At 52.0% G+C, this 13,516-nt stretch overlaps 1 protein-coding gene and 1 pseudogene across 1 annotated transcript; both read right to left on the bottom strand.

Annotated features, from left to right (window-relative positions):
• Positions 1 to 10,354: 10,354 nt before the first annotated feature.
• Positions 10,355 to 10,534, bottom strand: LOC133891238 (U2 spliceosomal RNA; annotated as a pseudogene).
• Positions 10,535 to 11,969: 1,435 nt separating this feature from the next.
• On the bottom strand, positions 11,970 to 13,303 carry LOC133888445 (SPX domain-containing protein 6-like). Its single transcript, XM_062328697.1, has 2 exons — positions 12,706 to 13,303; positions 11,970 to 12,610 (listed from the first exon to the last, which is right to left on the bottom strand). Exons 1-2 carry the CDS (start codon positions 13,091 to 13,093, stop codon positions 12,234 to 12,236), a joined length of 765 nt encoding a protein of 254 aa, XP_062184681.1. The 5' UTR covers positions 13,094 to 13,303; the 3' UTR covers positions 11,970 to 12,233.
• Positions 13,304 to 13,516: the final 213 nt, after the last annotated feature.

Raw genomic sequence — 13,516 nt, 5'->3', positions numbered from 1 at the left:
CCAGGCCATCGAAGCTCTTCTCCAGCTTCCTGACTGCTGCCACGTACGCCGCCATTTGAGGATCCGTGCACTGGTACTCTTTGGATACCTGGTTGACTACCAACTGGGAGTCTCCCTTGACCAGGAGGCGACGAATCCCGAGACCCACCGCGGCTCGGAGGCCAGCAATGAGACCTTCATATTCCGCCATATTGTTGGATGCGCGAAACTGCAGCTGCACGATGTACCGGAGTGCTTCACCAGTTGGGGAGGTGAGAACCACTCCAGCCCCCGCGCCTTTCAGCGAGAGGGAACCGTCGAAGTGCATGATCCAATATCCGGGTGCATGATGCCCGGGATATGCAGAAATCTCTTCTGGGACGTCCTCGGGGACGGGTGTCCACTCTGCCACGAAGTCAGAGAGTGCCTGGCTTTTGATCGCCTGGCGACTGACAAAGTGCAAGTCGAATTCTACCAGCTCCACCGCCCACTTGACAACACGCCCGGTAGCTTCTCGGTTCCGGAGGATAGGTCCCAGTGGGTACGTGGTAACCACCGAGACCTTGTGCGCTTGGAAGTAGTGGCGCAGCTTTCGGGAAGTGATGAACATGGCGTAGAGCAGCTTCTGAGCCTGGGGGTACCTTGTTTTGGCCTCCCGGAGGACTTCACTAACGAAGTACACCGGTCGCTGTACCCGGCGGGCCCGGACCGCGGCCTCACCAGAGGGGCTGTCGCAGCCCCCAGGCTAGGCGGCGCGGTCGGGGCCGACCGGGTGCTCGGGCTCTACTCCCTGGCCGGGAGGAGCCGAGTGCTCGGGCTCGACCCCCTGCTCGGGGGGAGCCAAGTGCTCGGGCTCGACCCCCTGCTCGGGAGGAGCCGCGAGGACGGGGGGGGGGGGTGCCCAGGGGCGGCCGGGAGCTGGGACCCAGCACCTGGCCCCGTGCACTCGTCGCGCTCTACCACCAGCACCATGCTTACGACCTGAGGAGTGGCCGATACGTAGAGTAGTAGTGGCTCGCCTTCGGACGGAGCCACCAGCACGGGTGGTGAGGTGAGGTACTTCTTCAGACCGCGGAAGGCCTGCTCGACCTCCGGCGTCCAGTCAAAACGACTGATCTTCTTCAGAAGCTTGAAGAGGGGGAGCCCCCGCTCCCCAAGTTTGGAGATGAAGCGCCCGAGGGCCGCCATGCAGCCGGCGAGACGCTGAACCTCCTTGAGTCGAGCCGAGGGTCGCATCTGCTCGATGGCCCGGATCTTCTCTGGATTGGCCTCGATCGCTCGGCTGGAAACCAAGAAACCGAGGAGCTTGCCCGCAGGTATCCCAAAAACATATTTCTCGGGGTTGAGCTTCAGGCGGGTAGTGCGGAGACTATTGAAAGTCTCGGCAAGGTCTTCGAGCAGGGTGGCGCGGTCTTGGGATTTGACCACGAGATCATCGATGTAGGCCTCGACGTTGCGGCCAACATGCGAATCAAGGGTGATGCGAATAGCGCGCTGGAAAGAAGACCCAGCGTTGCGCAAACCAAAAGGCATTGGCATATAACAATAAGTCCCCACCGGGGTGGTAAAAGCAATTTTTTCTTCATCCTCTATGGCCATGCGAATCTGGTGATACCCAGAGTTTGCATCTAAAAAACACAAAAGATCACATCCCGCGGTTGCATCTACAATCTGATCTATGCGGGGCAAAGGGAAAGGGTCTTTAGGGCAAGCCTTGTTTAGATCGGTGTAGTCCACGCACATGCGGAGCTTGCCGTTGGCCTTCGGGACGATAACTGGATTTGCCAGCCACTCGGGGTGGAGGACTTCTCGGATTAATCTGGCGCCAAGGAGCTTGCTGACTTGCTCCCGGATGAATTCCTGGCGCTCAGGCGCCTACCGCCGGACCTTCTGCTTCACCGGGCGTGCGTCCGGACGCACAGCCAAGTGGTGCTCAATCACCTCCCTAGGGATCCCGGGCATGTCGGACGGTTGCTATGCAAACACGTCGGCGTTAGCCCGGAAGAAGGTGACGAGCGCGCTTTCCTATTTGCCGTCCAGGTCACCGCCGATTCGGATGACCTAGGAGGCATCTTCGCCCACCACGACCTCCTTTGTAGGGACAGAGGTGTCGGCGGCGAGTAGGGGTTTGGATGAAGAGGGTCCCGGGCCCCCTGGATAGCCTTTGACCTTGGCCTGAGCTGAGACCAAGGCCAGGTATGACTGCTCGGCGCAGGAAACGGCGCCGCCGGAGTCAGCAGTCACGGAGATGGGGCCTGCTGGGCCTAACATCTTGACCGTGAGATACGCGTAATGCGCAGCCATCATGAATTTGGCGAGCGCCGGACGCCCGAGGATGGCGTTGTAGGGGAGGGGGAGCTCCACGATGTCGAAGAGGACGTTCTCCGTGCGGAAGTTGTTCCGACTCCCGGAGGTCACGGATAGCTCGACCTGCCCGAGGGGCAGGGAGTGCCCGGGTGTCACTCTGCAGAATGGAAGCGACGGCTTTAGGTGCCTGGAGGGCACCTGCAGCTTCTAGAAGGCCTCCTTGGATAGGAGGTTGAGGCATGCGCCCCCATCGATCAGCACTCTGCCGACCTTGATATTGCAGATGGTGGGGGACACCACCAAGGGTAGTCGCCCCACGTCTGCAGTACTGGCGGGGTGATCGGCCATACTGAACGTGATCGGAGCGTCCGACCATCTCAAGGGCCTTGTGGCCTCTTCGCTCGGGGTTGCCGAACACACCTCGCGACGCATGGTCTTGATGCCACACCGCGAGGAAGGCGTATAGGCGCCTCCGTCGATGAAGGTGACGGTATGCTCGGGCTCCTGACAGCCGAGCTCTGCGCTGCCGGGGCGGCCTCAATGTCGCCTCCCCCGCGGGACTCGTCACGCTCCCTCTGGCGCTGCTTGACGAGGCCTTTGACCATACGACACTCTGTGAGGTCATGCCATCTGGTCTGGTGGATTGGGCACCATTTGCCTGGCTCGGGCCCCGCATGAGCGGGGGCCCTTGCTGGAGCAGGAGCCCGGGCGGGAACCGGAGCCCTTGCGGGAGCCAGGGCCCTTGTGGGAGCCGGAGCCCTAGGAGGGGCCCTGGCCGGGGGTCTCGCTGGCGCAGGCCGTCTATCGGCGATCGCCTGGCGTTCTTGCCGACGTTCGGGCTCTTGGACCGGCCTATGGGCAGGGCCCTGGGCCGGTTTGACGGGAGCGGCTTCGCGCCTTCTTCTCTTTTTCTTTTCCCGCCTGTCGGACCGGGAAGAACTTGGTTGGTCGGCGGCGGGGCGCTCAGGGCGCGGAGCGTGCCAAGCCTGGGCCTCCGCCACCTTGGCGCACTTGTCGGCCAGCGCGAAAAGTTCCGCAGTGGTCTCGATTTCGTGCGTACCTAGCTTCTCAAGCATCCGCTCGTCGCGGACGCCCTGCCGGAAGGCGACGATAACAGCGTGGGGGGCTATCCGCGGGATAGTGTTGCGGACCTGGCTGAAGCACTGAATAAAGCGCCGCAGCGTCTCCCCCTCCTGCTGCTTGATGGCGTGGAGGTCGCACTCCAAGTCGGGGCGCGTGAATGTGCCCTGAAAATTAGCCACGAACTGGTGGCAAAGGTCATCCCAGGAGCTAATAGACCCTGGGGGTAAGTTCGTGAGCCAAGAACGGGCAGAGCCCCTCAAGGCAACATGGAAATAATTAGCCATCACCTTCTCACTGCCACCGGCCGCTTGGACGGCCGTAGTGTATATTTGGAGGAACTCAACGGGGTCGATGGACCCGTCGTACTTCTCCGGCAGCTCAGGGCGGAACTTGGAGGGCCATTTGACCCGTCGGAGCTCACTAGTGAAGGCACGGCAGCCGGTGCCGTACCCTGTGGCGCGGGTGGCGTTCCTTGGCGATGAACGCCGGCGAGCCGGGGAATCCTGACGATCGTGGGCCGGCAAAGAGGAAGCCTGGTCCTCAGCCTCGGCCTCCTGCCGGGTCTCCCGCTGGCGCTCGAGAGTGACACGCGCATCTTCGTGGCCCCTCCGCTCGTTGAGACGCAAGCGGAGGTCCTGGGCTTCGGACGCGGCCAGGGGGTCGGCGCTCCGCCTGGAGGCCCCCCGGCCTGTGCGAACGTTACCCGACGATGGGCTAGTTCTGGCGGTGCCACGCTGGGTGGTGGCGCGAGAACTCTCGGCCAGCACCTGGCGGCGAGCAGTGCCGACCAGGGCAGCGACTTCTTGGAGCCAGCGACCCTCCGGGGTTTCCGGCGTCGCCTGGACAGGCGGGTGCCTAAGGAGAGTGTGCGCCGCAAGCAGCGCGCTCCCGGGGCTGGCCTCGCCGAAGGGGAGCCTACGCCGGAGAGGTGCCCGGCGCTGTCCAGATGCGGACATGGCGGCCGGAGTCTAGACCACCTACTGGGGGTCGGATGGTGCACCGGCGGCGGCGGCGGCCCGGCTGGGCCCTGCGCCTTGGCCCCCTTGGGAGGGGAACGTCGCACGTGCAGATCGCGGCTGCTGCTGGGACGCAGCAGCGGCTGGGGCCTCCTGTGCGAGGGGCTACATTTCCCCGCTGGAACTGGAGCTGGAACGCTGGAAGCGGTGACCACCGACCATTTTTCTGCGGAAGAAAACAAACAAACAGATTCAGGGATGCTTTCCCCCTACCTGGCGTGCCAGCTGTTGGAGGATTAACTCCTGTCGCAGGGATCCCAAGAGACCCCTTTTTAGAGATTCGGCCGAGGGATGATCCTGAATAAGTTCATCGGAGAAATAAATGGGAATGAATGCAATGACCGGTGGTGGGGGTGACGACCTAGCGCAAAAAGAAGTAAATGCACCGAAATTTAAACAGGTTCGGGCCGCACGGGGGCGTAATACCCTACTCCTGTATGGGTGCTATAACTGTCCTGAGGAAGTCCCTCAAGGATGTTGCTGGTTACAAGGATGTTGGCCTAACTATGAGCTTGAGGCTCCTTGTTCTTTGGCTGGAACTATGCTCAACCTTGCTCACAGTGTCTCTCTTGCGTTGTGTTCTTCGTGTCTACTCCCGAACTCTCGTTGTGGGTCTGGTTCATCTTGGGGTTGGGGTTTTTTCGCCGTTGTTGGTGTTGTCTCTCATTGTTCTTCTTCTCCCTTCTGTGTTGCCGGCTATTTTAAGTACTCGCCGGCCATAACATGCCCCAAACGGAAAGGAGGGGGCTCGAGTTCCGAGACGCCATAAATGGAAAGGGCGTCATCATTTCTTCTGGGTGAAGTGACCGGGGGTGGAAAATGCGTCGCACGCCTGGTCGCCCGTCACCATAAATGCCCTGGCAACGGGCGCCGTGGAGAGGGCCCACCGGGCAGCCGCAGAGCAACCCGGCATGCTCGCCCTGTCTTGTTCCCCTGCCACAGCAGTGCGGCAGACGGAACGCCTTGATCCTCACGACGTTATCCCGAGACAAGCCGGATGGCACGGGACGGGACCTGTGCAATTAATGACCCCACGCCTCTCTGCCAAAACGTGGCAGGAACTGACGCTGAGCGCGGCGGGAGCAGTTGGAGGTGTCAGGCCACGCACGCTCATTAAATTCGGCCTCGGACCTCTGGCTGGTTGACACCTCATCGGCAGGCCCCTCGGGGGCCTTTCTGGGTCGTCGGGATACCGAGTGCTCGGGGGTACTGTTCACATCCCCGAGCACTCTCTCCCGAGAATGCCCATCCTTGTCCTCGGGGTGCCGAGTGCTCGGAGGTACTGTTCACCTCCCCGAGCACTCTCTCCCGAGCACCATTGCACGAACCCTCGGGGAACCGAGTGCTCGGGGGCTGCCACGTGCAGCCCCGAGCACTCTCTCCCGAGCACTCTTGTACGGATCTTCGGGGAACCGAGCGCTCGGGAGCTGCCGCACGCAGCCCCGAGCACTCTCTCCCGGAACTTAGCTCTTCTGATCGTCGGGGGACTAGGGTGCTCGGGGGTGACCGGGCACCTCCCCGAGCACTTTCTTCCCGGTACTCGGATTCCGTGGATCATCGGGGTACTGGGGTACCCGGGGGCCACCGACCGTGGCCCCGAGCACCTTCTCCCGGGACTTGGCCTTTCCTCATCCCATAAGAGAGACCTAGCGGGATGGCGCCATGTGGCGGATGGCTGGCCTGGCCTCGGGATTCGGGGACCCCTGGTTCCTGATACACCGACAGCGTTCCAAAAAAATTAGAACTTCGCAGCAGATTATACAAAATCTGGAACTTCCCAGTTTAACGCAACTTCCGAGTTCAGAGCTTTGGAACAAATTATACAGAATTCAAAACTTCTGGGTTTAATCTGGAACTTCTGGGTTCAGCTCAGAACCTAAACACGCTGCGTTCAACTAGTGCTCTAACACCCTAAACGAAGTGTGATTGATTGAAATCTAGGGTGATATACATGTATGACAATTCTAAGCATGATATGTATGAAAGTTCAAGAATTGATATAACAAATATAGATACAAACATGCAATTCAATTCTATACAAGATATACAAAAGGAGATAGAATGAATTGCAAGCAAGCATATAACAATTAAGCACAACAGTAAAGGAGACATGAAGACACTTGATTTGTTACCGAAGTTCGGACACCTCCATTTGAGGTTCCTACATCCCCGTTGAGGGGTTCGGTCACACTTGAGCCGGGTCTCTTTCAACTATTTTTCTCACCAAGCTCGGTCACACTTAAGCTTGGGCTTTCACTCTTGATTTCTTCCCTTGCAAAGTCAAAATCCAAGCATTCACAAACTTCCCGCAGCACACCACAACCTTATGTGCTCGTCGACAATGCCTAGACAAATGGGAGCTTCTAGCTCCTAGAGTAACAAACTCCCGAACCCACGTACGATCAACGCCAAGTGCTCAAACACACACAACCTATGCAGCAATTCATGTGCTACCAAAGCATCACACCCTCTCACACCTCTCTCTACTCACTAAGCCACCAATACTTGATTCTCACCAAATCATGTTAGAGAGAGAGAGGGAGTATTGAAAGGTGGAACACCAAGTTCAAAACACCTCATACCACCAGCACAGAGCCAACCAAGTAACCTCCTCCGCGCTAGGAGGACAAGGGGTATTTATACCCCACTCTTAAAAACTAGCGATTGGGTAGGTTCTACACAACCCGGAATTTCCGGGTACAACCCAGAACTTCTGGGTCCTAAGAATCCCAATGGTCAAAAACTAGCCGTTACATAGTTTTCTGTCCTAACCTAGAACTTCCAGATTGGCATGAGACCAAGGCAACAGAGGACCCCAATCCGGAATTCCATCCGGAGGGTTTGGATAAAGATCGCTAGAACCTGGAAGTTACGAACCCACCTAGAACTTTTGGGTCCATACACGAAGAGCACCTAAGAATCCCAGTCTGGAATTAATCCAGAGGTTCCGGTGCAGGACACCAAAATTCGGAGATTTTGGTGCAATCCGGAACTTTCAGGTTAAACTAAAAAACCCAAACCGAGCACCCCTGTCCAGAGCTTATCCGGAGGTTCCTGCTATCCGGAACTTCCAGATACCACCCAGAACTTCTGAGTTCAGCACAACCAACCCTTTGAAAAATGGTGATAACTTTTGATCCCAAGTTTGATTTCGGTGAGTTTAGACTCTATGAAAAACTTATTCATAGGGTTACACATCCCTACTGAATTTATGATCTCAAACACATTAGATCAAACTAGGAACACTCCAAAACTCAATTTGGACACTTTCACATTTTTGACACCAGACTTCTAAAGCGAACTCTCAACACAAATCTATCCCGTACTAGGCATATGGTTTGAGCACTTGACACAACAATCGAGCAACACTTTCAGCAATCCCTCTTGATAGTGTGTCAAACCTATAACCCGGTTTCCCACCAAACTCCTTGAGACCGGCAAAACTAAAAAACATATTCTAGTTATACTTTTGCCTTGAGCAATCCCATTAGACTTGACGAACACATCATCCAAGTCACGATGCTTCTCATAGTTCTTTAAGGTGTGTCATCACTTGAGCATGATGACGATGTTCATCCTCGCTTCCTTACTTGATCTTTATGTGGTTGATGCGAATCACCCATAGCTTCCTATGACATTGTACGGTCCATTGGTGCAAAGCCTTTACTCACCCTTCACCACCGCATTGGTCCCTCAGTGTCAAGCCATTTGCTTGCCCTTCACCACCAGTTGGTCTATCGCATCCAAGTATTGCTTTCCCTTCACCGTCTTATCATAGAAAGCCACTTTGTATCTGGCATCTTCACGCTCTTCACTTTGTTCACTATCGAGGCATGAACCGAAAGAATTCAAGCCTGTAAGTTGTCTATTAAGCTTGTCTTGCTCTTGCTCTTTCAAATTGACATATTGAATATCTCAATTCAACTCATGCCTTCTTATAGAATCTAACCCCAACTCATTCTCCATCAAAGCATATGGGTTAATCCATAAAACGTAATTGACAATCTCATATCTTTAGTCACTTAAGTCTCCATAAGTGACTGAGCCTTCATGCATATCGTTGATCTTCTTGAGCTTCTCCTTCTTCTCATGAACATCACTAAGAGCTCAATAACAATGATGAATTTCTTTTGATCTTATATCATTCTTCAATGAATCTATGCTTCATTTCTTATCCATCTCCTATGGAATAATCTAATAACAATTATCAACATAATTGTTCGTCCATAGATATTGTCATTAATTATTAAAACCACACTTAGAGGCTAGATGCACTTTCAAGGTTTCAAATACCTCAAAGGGATCAATATCAAGGTCAATGACAAGCTTCTTGAAGATATATGAGGACTTATTGTTTATACAAATGATCATAGTGTTGAGAGCTTATGTAGATTTTTTTTCTTTGGTGCTCCTCAGAAATAGGGTTAAGGTTTAGTAGCTTAATATAGTCTCTTTAGGTTAGTTACCTAGTAGGTGATGCATACTAGATTCGGCTAGCCCTAATAGACCAGAGAAAAATCCAAGACATTAAGAAAGAGAATCCATGAAGATCCGAACTTAGTTGGATTGAATTGGACAAGTCTCTTTGAAAAAATAGGTCATTGTACAATATGGTTAAGAGAGACAGAAAACAATTCAGTTTTTCAGAGTCATCATGTAATATGGCGGTAGTCACCTTACAATACAGTGAGGTTATCGTACAATAAGGTGGTGGTCGTCATACAATATGGTGACATTGTTGTACAATAATGTGACTAGAATTTCTAGGTAGATTCCCCGAACGCCTAGTTTTTGTGGTTAGCTTTATAAATACCCCATCCATCGGCCATATAAGGTTGCTCACTCCCATCACAAATGCATATACATATATTGGAGAAGGTTGGGGGCACCTTGGAGTTGAAGTTGAAGATCAAAGCAATTAGCACAAGATTAGTGATAGTTTAGACATAGTGTGAATCTAGCTAGTTGATTAGCATAAATTTGCATCAAGTGGGTGATCTATACTTGTTACTCTTAGTGTTTGTCTACACCTAGATGGCTTGGCGATGGTGAGTCTTGCAAGACCCTTTAACCAAATTTGTGGAGCGGCTGCAAGCATTGTGAGCAGGAGGAGTAGCTCATACTGGAGTGGTGAAGCACTACCGTAGTGAAAATGACGGTGAGTATCCGGGTGTGCCTAGAAGGAGACCCACTGGATTGTGGGGAGCTCTAATAGCTAGAGTAGTGGACTTATCTGACATAGTAGCATGGCTCTTGTGAGGGGCTCCAACGTAGATTAGTGGTGAGAAACAACTCACTGATACTATGGGAAAAATTCATCATGCTGAGGCCCTGTTTGTTTCCTGCTTCTGCTACTGGTAGAAGCCAGAAGTCAGAACAAATGGGGTTATGGAGAAGTGACTTCTTGAGAAGCCAGAAGGCTGCTTCTGAGGAAAATAAACTAAAGCTGAGAAGCTCGCTGAGATACGCTTTTCTAAAAAATTACGTGCTGAGAAGCCAAAATTTGTTGTAGAAGCTAACATCCTATTTTCAAAAGCAGCTTTTCAGACAAGCCAAAAGCACAACTTTTCAGAAAAGCCTAAAAGTAGAAGCTCAAACAAACAGGCTCTGAGTTTGCGATCTCTATCTCATTTACATTCCACACTTTTATATTGCACCATTTTACCTTCACTATTTACCTTTTCTAAAATTGACATATGTAGTTTGTAGGATTAGAATTTAAGATGCAAAACTTTATTGTAATGGAGTAATCACACTAGATAAACCTATAGTATATTTAGATAGAAGTAATTTAGGTTTATCTTTTTAAATTGAGACGAATGATTTTTAAAATTAATAATTCATCATATCTTAAGGCCCCGTTCGCACAACTAACCACAGTACAATGGGTTCAGAGGGCCAGATCTACCATCGCCTCTAGATTTATAAATTGGACTTTGCCTTCATTTTAAATTGCACTATGAGTTTTAGTTGGGTGTGCCAAGCTCATGCTGTAGTGCAACACCAGAGCGACATGTGAGTGCCTGGTGGCAAGGCACTTCAGCAAATCCTCTTCCATAAAAAATAATTTAATATCAAAGTGCACACCTGAACCACATATTGTAAAAACCATTACTACGCTTGATCTTGCCAAAAATCGAGAGAGATACGAGTTTCTTCGGAACCTTGTGTCACCTTTTATCCCCCCACACAACCAACCCCTTTCCCCTTTCTCAATATTAAGTCTATTCCTGACTAAGAGCGAGTTTGGTAAAACTTCAGCTGAATTTTTAGAGTTGGATATCTCTAACTAAAAAAACTCATAAAACTAAAGTTGAGCGTACACAAAAGGTATTTAGATGAGCCATTTGGTTTTTTTAAAACTAAAATAGATATGTAAATTGTTTTATATTACCATACAAACTCTAAATCGGAATGGAGCTAAAAGTTGAAGCCATATCAAAATGGGTCTAAGTCTCCACAGCTTCACAACGGGTGTGTACTGTGTAGAGAAAGAAAAATGAGTATTACCTAAGATGTCGCTTTCGAAAAGCATGTGTATGACTTGGATTGTAGGGCAAATAAATCACACAATTCCTGCCTGCTTCTAGTTCCATGAAGCGAGGACGACCATTCGATCGGTGCACGCATGGCATATCTTATTCTGATGCCATCACTTCCTAACCAACCTTACTCTGATTCGGCGACATCTTGTTAAAAGAGAGCTCTAGTCTTCTCCGCCCCTCTCAAATGGCTGGTCTTGAAGAAGCAACTTGGCATCATCCCATGTTGGACTTCCGGCATTTCAGGGGAATATCCTGTAAAAATCCTTAGACAAGCACATCGGCTCTGGTTCATCTGCCTGCCTGCCTGTCCTCGCCTACCAAGAATATTCCTGTCACCTTCCAGCAATCTTGAAATAAAGAAAATGAAATGGAAACATCAAACGTTCAATACAGGTGCGTATTAATACTTTTGAGTACCCGTTTAGACTTGTATGCCAGGAAATAGTTTCTAACGATGGGTTGACCCCTGTATGATCTGATCTGACATAGCAAGGGTCGAGCAGTTAGCATCAACGATTGATTTGTTCAGAGTTTTGCCGTTGCAGTGTCCTCGTCCATGTGTTTTTCCTTTTGTGATATCCTTTTGACTTCTGACCGATCAGAAGCATGCCACAGCTGAAATTGATAATATTCTATTCCTCTGTTGCTTGCTAAGCCAAGCTTTCTGCACACTAACTACAAGTTCATACTGACTTAAGTTAGTGCATATCCGCAGCAGTGTGACGCTGTCGCCATAAAAAGCAGTTCAGACTTCCATGCAAAGTCGAGATCACTATTTTGCAGCGTCCCGTGTCCAAACAAAATTTCCTGAACCCGAATGGTGGGATCGGTATTCCTGACATAATCGGAGGGATCGGTATTCTGACGTTATGATATCGTCACTTACTTGTGAATCTTTTACATGTCGACCCACGATATGAAGTCAGGAGATTCCAGCCCCTTAGATTATAATAACCTTGCTCGTGTCTAGTGTCTCGGTAACACTACTGTCGTGTGGAATTCAAGTTCAATCAAGTCACACGAAAAGAAGACAAGCACAAAAGCAGAGTTCTTCATGAGAAAAACAAGATTTGTACTTTTCACAAATCGCACCAAGCTCAATCAATTCACAACTTACTATCTTACATTATTTCGTTTAGCACTACTACTAGCTACTTAGTTTTTTTTTTTGCGGGAATATTAGCTACTTAGTTAGCAAGTGGCAAATCCCATTAGAACAAGAGAGATTAAAAAACTTGGAAATTACAGGCAAGAAAGCACAGCATTTTCCCAGCGTGCCAATCACAGAGGATGATGGCAATTGTCATTGGAAGATGGGGATCGGTGACGGCGGTTGGAAGGAGCGGAGCCAGTCGGAGTCTGGCAGGGTGAGCGGCGGCAGCGAGTGCCTGCCTTCGGTGGAGCTCCCGGCGCGAACGTCCTGCATGATGAGCAGCGCCGCCACGGTGTTGCGGAAGATGCTTTGCTCCGCGACGGCCAGCGCCTCGCAGTCCCGGCGCGCAGCGACCTGCCCCTCCGGCGCCGTGGGGGGCACCGCCTCCAGCATGGCCTCGCACTCCCGCACCATCTGCGAAACCGTCTCCGTCTTGTAGAAGGGCTGCTCCTGGACGGTTGCGATCACCGGCAGCAACAGAACCGCGCCCGTGCGCTTGTCGTACTTCTTCAGGATCTTGGCCAGCCCTGCAAACACGGATCGAATAAATCAAACAAACATAAAAAAAAAACAATCCTTTTCCTCTTTCTTGATTGCCTGATCGATTCGGTAGAAGAATTACCTATGTAGTTGATGCTGCTGTAGTTGAGGAGCAGCACCATCTCTCCGTGGAAGTTGACGATGTCCCTGCGTATGGCGGCGACCTCCGCCTCGTGCTGCGCCGCCGGCACCCCCGCCGCCGCCTTGCGGTCCAGCGCCCGCTTGATGTCCTCCTGCAGCTCCCGGTGTCGGATGACGAACTCCTCCTCCTGCTCGATGAAGAAGGCGTTGATCTTGTCGATCTCGGCGTCGAGGGTGGCGACGAACTCGGCCTCCTCGGCCAGGGAGGGCGGGCAGCAGCCGGAGACGGCGTTGACGCGGCGCTTGAGCTCCTTGTAGCGCAGGAACTGCTCCCGCCACTCCGGAAGACTCTGCTCGATCTGCTTCTTAAGCCACTTGCCAAACTTCATCTCTTCGATTTAGCTGGTCGAACTCCCTGTTAATTATTGTTCCCGCAATCAATCGCTAGCTACCAATTAATCTCGTTTCTTGGAGCGTTTGTGGATTGTGAAGGGTAGAGTGCAGCGCCGATAGGGTGCTGGTGATATAACAGCAGAGATGCGGGTGGTGAGGTAAGCGTCGGGAGGGGAAGAAGGCCGCGCGCGGTTCTCCGAATATTTAGTGGCATATGCTAGGCGTGCTAACCGGGGCACGGGGTGCGCGCCGACTGCCGGTGTGGCGGCGCGCCTAGCTCCGCGCACCCGGTGGCCTACCTCTGATTTTCATTGTTTTTCTTTTCTGCTGCGTATACTTTAGCTATGATCAAAATCACGAAATGCGAGTACCCAAACAGTACGAATGCCATATCCACCGGTGTTGGAAGATGCATTACT

Source organism: Phragmites australis, chromosome 1 (genome assembly GCF_958298935.1).
Source record: "Phragmites australis chromosome 1, lpPhrAust1.1, whole genome shotgun sequence".
Classification (NCBI taxonomy): domain Eukaryota; kingdom Viridiplantae; phylum Streptophyta; class Magnoliopsida; order Poales; family Poaceae; genus Phragmites; species Phragmites australis.
Note: the sequence above shows the minus strand (reverse complement) of the source record. Positions and strands in the feature narration are given on the sequence as shown.